This window comes from Zea mays, chromosome 6, assembly GCF_902167145.1.
Source record: "Zea mays cultivar B73 chromosome 6, Zm-B73-REFERENCE-NAM-5.0, whole genome shotgun sequence".
Taxonomy (NCBI): Eukaryota; Viridiplantae; Streptophyta; class Magnoliopsida; order Poales; family Poaceae; genus Zea; species Zea mays.
Window position 1 is genome coordinate 93,533,009 of NC_050101.1, and position 14,006 is coordinate 93,547,014.

Consider the following 14,006-nt stretch of genomic DNA (forward strand, 5'->3'; position numbering starts at 1 on the left):
AAACAAATATATTAACTAATTAGTTTTGTCTAAATTATAATTATTAAAGAGAAATTCAATTCCAACAAAACAAACGGGGCCTTAACAAAATAACCTATTTTGTTTAGAATTTAATATTCCACCACTTTCCAAAAGTTCAGCTATCTCATTCCACTTTCCAAAAGTTCAGCTATCTCATTCGTGTGATGGAAAATGAGAAATAATTTTTTGTATCACTAGAATATGTTTCTACTCCACTCTTCGACTTACTCCTCTAGAAAAAAAAATATAGCACATAAATATTTTTAACATCTTGCTAATAATAGTATACAAACATATTTTTTATAAAACTATATTAGCTTAATTAATATGTGTCTACATTACTATTATTAGAATAGAATTAAATTCTAAGGAACCAAATAGGCAAACATAGTTTTTATAAAACTATATTAACTTAATTAATATGTGTCTACATTACTATTATTAGAATGGAATTAAATTCTAAGGAACCAAATAGGGAATTCTAAGGAACCAAATAGGGCCTGAGTGTATTTGATGACACATATATGCAAAGCAGCACCGGCACTAGTCAAGTGTGAAAGAATTTCGACATGCTGACCTCGCCTGATGCTATGCCTAGTAACGGAGAACAAGCATAACGATAAGGAACAAAACAATTTCATTAACAATTTCATTTTGCCAACCGGCTTCGGCTAAACTACCGAAACAAAGAAAAAATCCTGGGGTGACCATGACAGGAAAAATGACAAAGGCAGCGAATAAGATCAGAAACCACAGCGGCAACAGCATATACTTTCTTTTAACAAAATTTTGTTCCATGTAAAGTACACAAGGTCGAAAATGTCAACGAAGATGTTTACGGTTTTCAGCACCTCCTTACGCATCTATCTTTCTGCAAAAGTCACTTGTGAAGGGCTACCCTCAAATGTCTCATTCTAGATCCTCAAAAGGATTTAACTAGCCTGGAGAGCCTCAGGTCTGCTTCTTCTTGGATTTGCTTCTCTGCACAAACGAAGTGCCCTGCGAAGTAAAAGAGGGAGTCAGCTCTTGTCATGGGTCTCGTTTCCAGGAAGGAGTTTACCCAAGTTCTGTGAGCAAGCACATACCTCCAGCCACTCATCGATGTTGGCATCAGTTGTTCCAGTTCCGAGCTCCACCTTGGGTGCCTTCTTTGTTTTCTACAACCAAGAAACAAATCAGTTAAACAAATAGGGCTCAAGACAGTAATATCAGAGGTCAATATTGCCGCTTCAAGTAAACTTTCGACTGGGATTCCGGTAAATCACAAATAAACAGCCTGAATTACTACCTCACTATGGTTTATTGAACGCTGAAAGCTTACATTCACTGAAGAAAGGTCTACCTCACTATGGTTTATTGAACGCTGAAAGCTTACATTCACTGAAGAAAGGTACAAATGATAACCCTAAGAAATATAGAACACAGGCTTACCTTCGAGAGCTGCTGAACCTGGCCATATGCCCACAATCCAAACAGACCAAGAAGTGCAAATCCAAGGGTGATGAGGAACACAGACTCAACACTGAGTAAGCCTCCAGCCTCAACAACCTCGATAGTGCCATTGTAGAATACATTCTGGTAAGGGTGCTGGTCGATCTCATACACTATGTAACCAACCAGATCATATGCTCCAGGCTGCAAGGGCACAAAACATTAGATATTCATGGTAACAGAAACTGATGCATTGAATGTAAAAAAAACAAGAATGTCGTGGAATGAAATGTTTCAAAGGTAAAAGAAAATTTAACACACCTGCAAGAACTTGCTCACAACGAACTTGTAGGGGAAGGTTGCTTGCACAGAAACAGGAACTGATGAATTGAAGAAATTCTGTGGAAAGAAAAGGTAAAAAGTCGTTGATGTCATTTAAAGAAGTGCCAACCGTTACTTCAGCAAGAATAAAAGACGATTAACAATAAGGAGACTAAATTTCTTTCCACACCTGAACAGTAAGGTTCTGGCCATACATATTGTGGTCAAAAGGAAGATGGAGAGTTGAATGAACAGCAACAACATTCAAAATTGATTCACCTGTAAACACAATGTAAGAAAATGGTGTAAGCAAACACAGGAATTAGCATGACAATGAAATAGTGAAGGCGATAAAACCATAAGCCCACAGTCCCCAAAAAAAGTGGGAGGGGGAGGTTGGTAAGATATTGCGACATTAACTATGAACACCGGCATAACCATGCCTAAATTTTGATTACATGGATCATGGTCATGGTGTTATTTAGGGCATGTTTGGTTTCCTACCTAAGGCGCCACAATCTGCCTAACCTTAGGCGCTCGAATTGAAGAACTAAGGTTAGGCAGAAAAGTTTGGCACATTGTGGCGTCTTAGGCATCAAACCAAACAACCCCTTATAGCGGCAAATGAATATGTAGTAAACCTAATAAGAGCAACTATCCAAAGTGAAAGCATCAAATAAAGTTTGGGATGAACAGTATACGAACATTCCATTGAACAAATTGCAATCTATGTTCTTCATTTAGTTCAGCTACAACCAAATTTGTTTCAATAGTGACAAAAAACATGATTACACAAAACTAGCTGGCCAACATTGAACAACCGAATCAATTTTAGAACTGCATGCTACCACAAAAGGAAATGAACATGAACTTGCTCAGAGTTACTATGCATGAAACAATACATAGAGCACATATAAGCATGCACTTAACAAACTCTCTGTGAACAGACAGATGCAACACCCAAGCTTCACTGCTAATTCTATCACACTGATTTGCTGCAACAGAAGGAACAACAAAGCTTTTTGGACTCAATCAAGTTGGGGTACACCAGAAATGGGACTCAACATGAGCCACCAGCAAAAAGGGAAAGTTGTATAGTATATGCAAGGGAATTGATGCCAGTTCTCAATAGGGAGAGGGAGAAGAGAGAGAGAGAGAGATGGGAGGAAAATAATGGTTACCGTCATTTTGCAGACCAACTAGTAATTCAGTTTCTTCACCTGCTAGTACAACTGCAGCAAGATTAAAAAAATATAGGCATTATTGGTTGCTGTAATCATGAGATAGACTATATATAATTAAAGGAAAATCACATGCTGTGGATATATTCATGGAGTCCTTGTAAATGATGAAAATTTTCAGTTTAAGAGTTTATTGCAAGTGATCAATACAGAGGCCATGGTAGACTATAAGATAAGTAATGGATGCTACTTGAAAGTATACTCACTTTTGCCAGCATTTTTTGGGAAGACAACTACTGTCTCTACACCAGGAGCAGGACTTAAAGGTCCATCACTGGAAACCTGTGTATCATCACCCACAATACCTAGATCAGCCCCTTCAACAACCTCAGCTGCAGCAGCATCTTCCTCGGATTCAGCTCTAGCAACTGTACAAAGGGGAGGAAAGCTCAATTCAGTGCAAAATACATGAAGGAAGAATGCATGTATGTGGAGTTGTATCAACTGTGGATATGGAGAACACAAAACATTTGTTGAACAAGACAAGAACGATAAAAACACACTCTATTTGTCAATTCAATAGTTACCAATGTTAGGTTGAGCAACATGATAAAGCATCCTTGCAGAGACAGAGCAGCTTTTTTAACATTAGCCCACTTTGAGCTTCAGGTATAAGAATACTGCGAAAACGAGTCAATGATAGCACACAGATGGACAACTTATCCTAGCTGATTAAAAGACATGTGGTGAAAGCAGTCCATCGTGATGAGTACTTAAACCTTAAACACATGCTACCCACTTAAGTTAATTGCCTAATGTGAACGGCGACTGCAGCTTCTGCTTTCATAGGCATTTGCTGGAGTCGCATGGGAGTACTAAAAAGGCACTGATGTAATGATTTGTGCTTCAAAATTTTACCTACTGAAAAGTTACAGACTGCTTTTAGACCATGAAATCTAACCGATAAAAATTGGGAAAAGTCAAATAACAGCCCAGTCCTCAGACGATTAGCTATTAACATGCAAATGCAGATACACGCGATACGCAATTAAGTGGGCCGCATCACATAAGATTTCCCAAAACTCTGCCAACTAAAGCTCCCCAAGACCCATTCTACACATCCGACCAACGCTTCCAAACCCTTTCGAAACCACCGATGTACCCCCAACCGAGCACGCCCCAATCCACCGCAGCCCAGCCGAGCCCGATCATCTCCATTTCCGCGCGCCGGAGAAGCGGCGCGCACAGATCTAGCGCCGGAATTCACGACTAGCGGGGCGGATCTGAGTGGCGGGAAGCGAGGGAGGAGAGAGGGGGGGGGGGGGGGGGGGGGGGGGGGGGGGGGGGCACCGGCGCGCTGCTGTTACCTCGGCCGGTGAAGGGGGAGGCGGCGACGAGGAAACCAAGCAGGAGGGCGGTGAGCCAAACCCTAGTCGCCATGGATGGGTGGCTGCTTGGCCGGCCCAGATCGGATCGCGCGTGTTTGTGCTTGTTTTTGCGTTGCGTGCGCGAAGGAATGGATGGGCCGTGGCCGTGGGCGTGGCGGCGCGGGTACAAGTAGTAAGTAGCAGCAGCCTAGCAGGACAGGGAGGAGGAGCCAGTGGCCGCGTGAGCACAACGAGGCGAGGTCCAGCCGTCGCTTTGTCACGCAAGTATACGGCTCAGCGAGATTTTTTTTTTCATATTTGGCATCGGCGTCGGGTTTCATACTATTTGCATGGCTAAGGTCCTGTTTGATTATTTATATTACATGTAGCTTGAATGGTATTAAAGAAAGTTATAAAATATTTTAATTGATTTAGAATTTAAACTTACTCAATTTCATCCAATCTACATATATTGAGAGCAAAACCAACAAGTCCTAAGATGGTAATTGTTATACTGACATTATAATCTCGCGCACTTTAAAAATTTGGCATCCCCTTTACTAAATGGTCATTTGTGGTTGTGTTCTTCTTTTATGCCCCTATCTCTGTTCTTCTCCAGACATCTCCGTCGTGCAAAAGATTGTCTCACCAGACATCTCCGCCTCCATCGCACATCAGCTAGCTATCGCTCAAGTCACCATTGTAACACCCCTACGAGAACTAAAACTTTAGCATGACATCATATGCATTGGCATTTCAATATGTATGATACACCTAGGATGCATCCACTAGGCTAAAATTTCAAAACAAACATGTGGTGTGATGCTTGTGTGATTATCTGACTTGGTAAAAGGGATCCTTAACCCTAGGTTAGAATATCTCTCTTTAAGGATTAGAAGCATGTGACCTTACTAAGGGGTGAACTCAACAAGTGGATAGAAATGATCAAGAAATGTTAAGCTTGGGAAGCTTAAGTGCCACGTACCCTAGAACACTCAAACCCCTAATTTGGAACCCTGAAACCCTAAATAGTGCCATATTGGGTGATTTCAAGTTCTATGCACTTTTAGTCAAAATTTATACATCAAAGTAATAGAGTAACAAAAGTTAAGCAACTTTCATGTTTGAGGATTTCCAAGTTTTGTGGTGAAATTTGGAGTAAAGTGCAAAAAGGATTCATGAGTACTCTTGTTCTTAACTCTGAAAACAATGTTAACAGGCCAACTTTAAGCCTCTGTATCTCTTGATCTATGAGAAGTTTGTTAGGAGTCACCACAACAAAGTTGTAGAGCTACTATAGTAGTACAAGTTTGTGTAAGGAACCCAGCCCTGAAACTGTTTGGAGCTTAGTGTAAAACGTCTCCCAACTTGTGCTGTCAGACTAGGGTAACACTGAAACTGAGAAACCAGTTATATTTCTCCAAGTTGGGAGCTAACTCGTGCCTGATACATGGGGTTAAGGGCTATGGTCATTATGGAAAAGTTGTAGTCCTTACATTGGGGAATCAATCTTTTATACAAAGTTGGACCTAGTGCTGTACAGAAATTGGAGGAAAACACCCCAAAGTCGGGTTGTCAGGCGCTTTCAAAGGGGCATTTAGTATGTACAGTAAACTGAAAAGATCTCGGATTCACAAAACCTGTCGCCGGTGATCCCCGCGCCACGATCCACACCGGTGTTGCGATTCATGCTCGGTGGTGCGTGGATAATTGCTAGAAGTAAAAAGATCGGAAGGGAGGTGGATATGGTCTCTGGCGTGAACTCATCGGCCGCACTCAATTGCTCTGCGACATGGCCGAGTGGCCGATGTCATCGTGGGATGCCGGTGACCTCAATCGCGACATGCCATAGGCCATCTTACCACGTCGCCGCGAGTCGTGGAGAGTAACTGAGAGCACCTAGAGGGGGGGGTGAATAGGTGATCCTGTAAACTTCACTTATAGCCACAAAAACTTGTTAAGAGTTATCACAATAATTGCCAAGTGGCTAAGGAGGAGATCTTGCACAATATGACAATCACAGAGAAGACACAGAGATTTATCCCGTGGTTCGGCCAAGTACAAAACTTGCCTACTTCCACGTTGTGGCGTCCCAACGGACGAGAGTTGCACTCAACTCCTCTCAAGTGATCCAATGATCAACTTGAATACCACGGTGTTCTTGCTTTTCTTTTCTCAATCCCGTTTGCGAGGAATCTCCACAACTTGGAGCCTCTCGCCCTTACAAAAGATGTTCACAGAGAATCACGGAGCAAGGGAGGGAATGAGCAACGCACACAAGACTTCAAAAGATCAGAGCAACACGCACACAAGCAGCAATAAGAGCTCGCAACACAACTCCAAGAGTACACAACTCCACAAGAGCTCTATATGCTATCACAATGAATCGAATGCGCTAGATCAAAGTCTTGGTGCTTAGAAAGGTTGTAGGAATGCTTGGTTGTATCCTCCATGCGCCTAGGGGTCCCTTTTATAGCCCCAAGGCAGCTAGGAGCCGTTGAGAGCACATCTGGAAGGCTATCCTTGCCTTCTGTCGTCGGGCGCACCGGACAGTCCGGTGCACACCGGACACTGTCCGGTGCCCGATTTGTTTCCATAAAAAGCTCATCCGACCGTTGCTTTCTGATGCAGATCTGCGCACAGTTGGCGCACCGGACATGTCCGGTGCACACCGGACAGTCCGGTGTATCTTTCCGACCGTTGGCTCGGCCACGTGTCGCGCGCTGATCGCGCGGCCGACCGTTGGCCCGGCCGACCGTTGGCTCACCGGACAGTCCGGTGCACACCGGACAGTCCGGTGAATTTTAGCCGAAGTCGTCGGAGAAAAACCCGAGAGCGGCTGGTTTGCTCCACGCTGGTCTGGCGCACCGGACACTGTCCGGTGCACACTGGACAGTCCGGTGCCCCATCCCGAAACAGCCTTTGGCTGTACACAGCCACTCTCCACTTCTTTTCTTCTTCTTCCTGTTTCTAACACTTAGACAAGAATATCAGTACACAAAACCAATGTACTAAGGCTTAGAAACATACCTTAACTTGTGATTTGCACTTTGTTCATCCATGGGCATATTTTCACATTTAAGCACTTGTGTTTGCACTCAATCACCAAAATACTTAGAAATGGCCCAAAGGCACATTTCCCTTTCAATCTCCCCCTTTTTGGTGATTTATGCCAACACAACATAAAGCAAGTGGAACAAGTGCAAAATCACTTCAAATAAAAACTCAAATTGGTTTTGATTCAATTTTGGCATATATGGATCATCCTTTGCCACCACTTGGTTTGTTTTTGCAAATCAAACTCAAATCTCTATTTCTTTGTCAAACACACATGTTGAGGCATAAAGAGAGTCATTCCAAAAGAGATTGATCAAGGATTTCATAAACTCCCCCTATTTCCCATAATCACCACTTCTCCCCACAAGAAATCAACTTTTGACAATAGAGACAATAAGAGACACTAAAAGCTTTTGACAAAACAAAAACTCACAAAAACTCTATTCTACTATTTTCAAAATCTCTCAAGTGGTAGCTGATCCATTTATCACTTTGGCCTTTATTTTCTCCCCCTTTGGCATCAAGCACCAAAACGGGATTAATCTTGGCCTTTTTAACCCCATTGCCTCACCAAAGTCTTCAATTAAGAGCAAATGGCAATAAGATTTCATGAGATGAACTTGGAATTAGTTACCCTCTCATCGGAGTGCAGTGGAAGTCTTTCATGGTCCAAGTCCACCTTTTCCCTTTCAATCCTCCTTCGAGACTAAATTACCAAACTCAAGCACATGGTTAGTCTCAAAGGGTCAAGTTGTAACACATCTCCCCCTAAACATGTGCATTACTTTGCAACGGACTTGTGAGGTCCAGGGAGTGTTTGTACAACTTGAGCACCATAATAAGCAACAAAATGCAAAAAGGAACATGATCAAAAGCATAAACACATGTATGCTACAATTCAATCCAAGTTCCGCGAATCTAAGACATTTAGCTCACTACGCAGCCTGCAAAAGGTCTTCTCATCTAGAGGCTTGGTAAAGATATCGGCTAGCTGGTTCTCGGTGCTAACATGAAACACTTCGATATCTCCCTTTTGCTGGTGGTCTCTCAAAAAGTGATGCCGGATGTCTATGTGCTTTGTGCGGCTGTGTTCAACAGGATTTTCCGCCAATGCGGATAGCACTCTCATTATCACATAGGAGTGGGACTTTGCTCAGATTGTAGCCAAAGTCCCTGAGGGTTTGCCTCATCCAAAGTAGTTGCGCGCAACATTGTCCTGCGGCAACATACTCGGCCTCAGCGGTGGATAGGGCAACGGAGGTTTGTTTCTTAGAGTTCCATGACACCAGGGACCTTCCTAAGAATTGGCACGTCCCCGATGTGCTCTTCCTATCGACCTTACATCCAGCATAGTCGGAATCTGAGTATCCAACTAAGTCAAAGGTAGACCCCTTTGGATACCAGAGCCCGAAGCAAGGCGTAGCAACCAAATATCTAAGAATTCGCTTCACTGCCACTAAGTGACACTCCTTAGGATCGGATTGAAATCTAGCACACATGCATACGCTAAGCATAATGTCCGGTCTACTAGCACATAAATAAAGCAAAGAACCTATCATTGACCGGTATGCTTTTTGATCAACGGACTTACCTCCTTTGTTGAGGTCGGTGTGACCGTCGGTTCCCATCGGCGTCTTTGCGGGCTTGGCGTCCTTCATCCCAAACCGCTTTAGTAGATCTTGTGTGTACTTCGTTTGGGAGATGAAGGTGCCGTCCTTGAGTTGCTTCACTTGGAACCCAAGGAAGTAGTTCAACTCGCCCATCATCGACATCTCGAATTTCTGCGTCATCACCCTGCTAAACTCTTCACAAGACTTTTGGTTAGTTGAACCAAATATTATGTCGTCGACATAAATTTGGCACACAAACAAATCACCATCACATGTCTTTGTAAAAAGAGTTGGATCGGCTTTCCCAACCTTGAAAGCATTAACAATTAAGAAATCTCTAAGGCATTCATACCATGCTCTTGGGGCTTGCTTAAGTCCATAGAGCGCCTTAGAGAGCTTACACACATGGTCGGGGTACCGTTCATCCTCAAAGCCAGGGGGTTGCTCTATGTACACCTCCTCCTTGATTGGCCCATTGAGGAAAGCGCTCTTCACATCCATTTGGTACAACCTGAAAGAATGGTGAGCGGCATATGCTAGCAAAATACGAATGGACTCTAGCCTAGCCACAGGAGCAAAAGTCTCCTCAAAGTCCAAACCTGCGACTTGGGCATAACCTTTTGCCACAAGTCGAGCCTTGTTCCTCGTCACCACCCCGTGCTCGTCCTGTTTGTTGCGGAACACCCACTTGGTTCCCACAACATTTTGCTTCGGACGAGGCACCAGTGTCCAAACTTCATTGCGCTTGAAGTTGTTGAGTTCCTCCTGCATGGCCAATACCCAGTCCGGATCTAGCAAGGCCTCCTCTACCCTGAAAGGCTCAATAGAGGAGACAAAGGAGTAATGCTCACAAAAATTAACTAATCGAGATCGAGTAGTTACTCCCTTGCTAATGTCACCCAGAATTTGGTCGACGGGATGATCCCTTTGGATCGTCGCTCGAACTTGGGTTGGAGGTGCCGGTTGCGCTTCTTCCTCCATCACGTTATCATCTTGTGCTCCCCCTTGATCACACGCCTCCTTTTGATGAACCTGTTCATCGTCTTGAGTCGGGGGATGCACCATAATTGAGGAAGAGGGTTGATCTTGCTCATCTTGTTCATGTGGCCGCACTTCTCCAATTGCCATGGTGCGTATGGCGGCCGTTGGAACGTCTTCTTCATCTGCATCATCACAATCAACAACTTGCTCTCTTGGAGAGCCATTAGTCTCATCAAATACAACGTCGCTAGAGACTTCAACCAAACCCGATGATTTGTTGAAGACTCTATACGCCTTTGTATTTGAGTCATAACCTAATAAAAACCCTTCTACAGCTTTGGGAGCAAACTTAGAATTTCTACCCTTCTTCACTAGAATGTAGCATTTACTCCCAAATACACGAAAGTACGATACATTGGGTTTGTTACCGGTTAGTAGCTCATACGACGTCTTCTTGAGGAGGCGATGAAGGTAGACCCTGTTGATGGCGTGGCAAGCAGTGTTAACGGCTTCCGTCCAAAAGCACTCGGGGGTCTTGAACTCTCCTAGCATCGTCCTCGCCATATCGATGAGTGTCCTGTTCTTCCTCTCTACCACACCATTTTGCTGTGGTGTGTAGGGAGCGGAGAACTCGTGCTTGATTCCTTCCTCTTCAAGGAACTCCTCCACTTGAAGGTTCTTGAACTCGGATCCGTTGTCGCTCCTTATCTTCTTCACTTTGAGCTCAAACTCATTTTGAGCTCTCCTGAGGAAGCGCTTGAGGGTCCCTTGGGTTTCAGACTTATCCTGCAAAAAGAACACCCAAGTGAAGCGGGAAAAGTCATCAACAATAACTAGACCATACTTACTCCCTCCTATGCTTAGATAGGCGATGGGTCCGAAGAGGTCCATATGCAGCAGCTCTAGAGGTCTTGAAGTGGTCATCACATTCTTGCTGTGATGCGCTCCTCCCACTTGTTTACCTGCTTGACAAGCTGCACAAGGTCTATCTTTTTCGAAATGCACGTTAGTCAAACCTATCACGTGTTCTCCCTTTAGAAGCTTGTGAAGGTTCTTCATCCCCACATGTGCTAAGCGGCGATGCCATAGCCAGCCCATGCTAGTCTTAGCTATTAAGCATGCATCTAGACCGGCCTCTTCTTTTGCAAAATCAACTAAATAAAGTTTGCCGTCTAATACACCCTTAAAAGCTAATGAACCATCACTTCTTCTAAAGACAGACACATCTACATTTGTAAATAGACAGTTATACCCCATATGACATAATTGACTAACAGATAGCAAATTATATCCAAGACTCTCTACTAAAAATACATTAGAGATAGAATGCTCATTAGAAATTGCAATTTTACCTAAACCTTTTACCTTGCCTTGATTCCCATCACCGAATACAATTGAATCTTGGGAATCCTTATTTTTGACGTAGGAGGTGAACATCTTCTTCTCCCCCGTCATATGGTTTGTGCATCCGCTGTCGATAATCCAGCTTGAACCCCCGGATGCATAAACCTGCAAGGCAAATTTAGGCTTGGGTTTTAGGTACCCAACTCATGTTGGGTCCTACAAGGTTAGCACAAATATCTTTAGGGACCCAAATGCAAGTTTTGTCTCCCTTGCATTTTGCCCCTAACTTCCTAGCAACTATTTTCCTATCCTTTCTACAAATAGCAAAGGAAGCATTTAAAGCACAATAAATTGTAGAAGGTTCATTCACTACTTTCCTAACAACATTTCTCCTAGGCATTTGATGAACAACATTTCTTCTAAGCCCATTTCTACCATGCATAACATGAGAACTAGAAGCAGTCATAGCATAAGAGTCATAAGCATGTGAATCAAAAACATCATGACCTCTAAAAGCATTTCTAGAATATCTCCTATCATAGTACATGAAAGCATGATTCTTCTTAACACTATTAGCCATAGGAGCCTTCCCTTTCTCCTTGGTGGAGATGGGAGTCTTATGGGTTGTTAAGTTCTTGGCTTCCCTCTTGAAGCCAAGCCCATCCTTAATTGAGGGATGTCTTCCTATTGTGTAAGCATCCCTTGCAAATTTTAACTTATCAAATTCACTTTTGCTAGTCTTAAGTTGGGCATTAAGACTAGCCACTTCATTATTTAACTTTGCAATAGAAGCTATGTGTTCACTACAAGCATCAATATCAAAGTCTTTACATCTATTGCAAATAACAACATTTTCTACACAAGTTGTTGATTTACTAGCTATTTCTATCTTAGCATTCAACTCATCGTTAATGCTCTTTAATTTTGAAATTGTCTCATGGCATGAAGATAATTCACAAGTAAGCATTTCATTTCTTTTAACTTCTAGATCATGAGATTTTTGAGCTTCTAAAAATTTATCATGCTCTTCATACAATAAATCCTCTTGTTTCTCTAAGAGTTTATCCTTCTCATTCAATGCATCAATTAATTCATTAATTTTGCCAATCTTAATTCTATCTAGACCTTTAAATAAACTAGAATAGTCTATTTCATCATCGTCACTAGAATCATCACCACTAGAAGAAGCATAAGTAGAGTTTCGAGTACTTACTTTCTTCTCCTTAGCCATGAGACATGTGTGACGCTCGTTGGGGAAGAGGGCCGATTTGTTGAAGGCGGTGGCGGCGAGTCCCTCATTGTCGGAGTCGGAGGAGGAGCAATCCGAATCCCACTCCTTGCCTATATGCGCCTCGCCCTTGGCCTTTTTGTAGTGCTTCTTCTTCTCCCTTTTGTTCCCCTTTTCCTGGTCACTTTCATTATCAGGACAGTTAGCAATAAAATGACCAAGCTTACCGCATTTGAAGCATGATCGCTTCCCCTTGGTCTTAGTCTTGCTCGGCTGTCCATTGCGACCCTTTAGCACCGTCTTGAATCTCTTGATAATGAGGGCCATTTCTTCATCATTAAGACCAGCCGCCTCAATTTGCGCCACCTTGCTGGGTAGCGCCTCCTTGTTCCTTGTGGCTTTGAGAGCAAAAGGTTGCGGCTCGTTGATCGGTCCATTCAAGGCGTCGTCCACATACCTTGCCTCCTTGATCATCATTCGCCCGCTGACGAATTTTCCTAGGACTTCTTCGGGCGACATTTTGGTGTACCTAGGATTCTCACGAATATTATTTACCAAATGAGGATCAAGAACGGTAAAGGACCTGAGCATTAGTCGGACGACGTCGTGGTCCGTCCATCGCGTGCTTCCGTAGCTCCTTATTTTGTTGATAAGGGTCTTGAGCCGGTTGTATGTCTGAGTTGGCTCCTCGCCCCTTATCATCGCGAACCGTCCAAGCTCGCCTTCCACCAACTCCGTTTTGGTGAGCAAGGTAACGTCATTCCCTTCATGAGAGATCTTGAGGGTGTCCCAGATCTGCTTGGCGTTATCCAAGCCGCTCACTTTGTTATATTCATCCCTGCACAATGAAGCTAGAAGAACAGTGGTAGCTTGTGCATTCTTATGGATTTGCTCATTAATGAATGAAGGGCTATCCGAGCTATCAAATTTCATTCCACTTTCCACAATCTCCCAAATGCTTGGATGGAGAGAAAATAGGTGAGTACGCATTTTGTGACTCCAAAATCCGTAGTCCTCTCCATCAAAGTGAGGAGGCTTGCCAAGTGGAATGGGGAGCAAATGAGCATTTGAGCTATATGGAATGCGCGAATAATCAAAAGAAAAGTTTGAGTTAACCGTCTTTTGTTTGTCGTGGTAGTCGTCCTTTTGGGAAGAAGAGGACTCATCGCTGTCGTAGTAGACGATCTCCTTGATGCGTCTTGTCTTTTTCTTCTTCCCATCTTTTCGCTTGTGGCCCGAGCCCGAGTCATTGGACTTGTCATCCCTTGGCTCGTTGACGAAGACTCCTTCTCCTTGTCGTTGATCACAATTCCCTTCCCCTTAGGATCCATCTCTTCGGGCGGTTAGTCCCTTTCTTGAAGAGAACTGCTCTGATACCAATTGAGAGCACCTAGAGGGGGGGGGGGGTGAATAGGTGATCCTGTAAACTTCACTTATAGCCACAAAAACTTGTTAAGAGTTATCA

General features: G+C 43.4%; 1 protein-coding gene across 2 annotated transcripts; it reads right to left on the reverse strand.

Moving 5' to 3' along the window:
* Nucleotides 1-759: 759 nt before the first annotated feature.
* Nucleotides 760-4,483, reverse strand: LOC100273641 (translocon-associated protein alpha subunit). Of its 2 annotated transcripts, none has more exons than XM_008649333.4 (8): nt 3,542-4,483; nt 3,221-3,382; nt 2,955-3,005; nt 1,964-2,052; nt 1,774-1,851; nt 1,453-1,656; nt 1,107-1,178; nt 760-1,020 (listed from the first exon to the last, which is right to left on the reverse strand). In XM_008649333.4, the coding sequence occupies exons 1-8, from the start codon at nt 3,570-3,572 to the stop codon at nt 973-975; spliced, it is 735 nt and encodes a 244-aa protein (XP_008647555.1). In that variant the 5' UTR covers nt 3,573-4,483; the 3' UTR covers nt 760-972. The 2 variants fall into 2 exon arrangements, with proteins under 2 accessions (XP_008647555.1, NP_001141529.2); NM_001148057.2 differs by having other exon boundaries at nt 761-1,020; nt 4,322-4,474.
* Nucleotides 4,484-14,006: the final 9,523 nt, after the last annotated feature.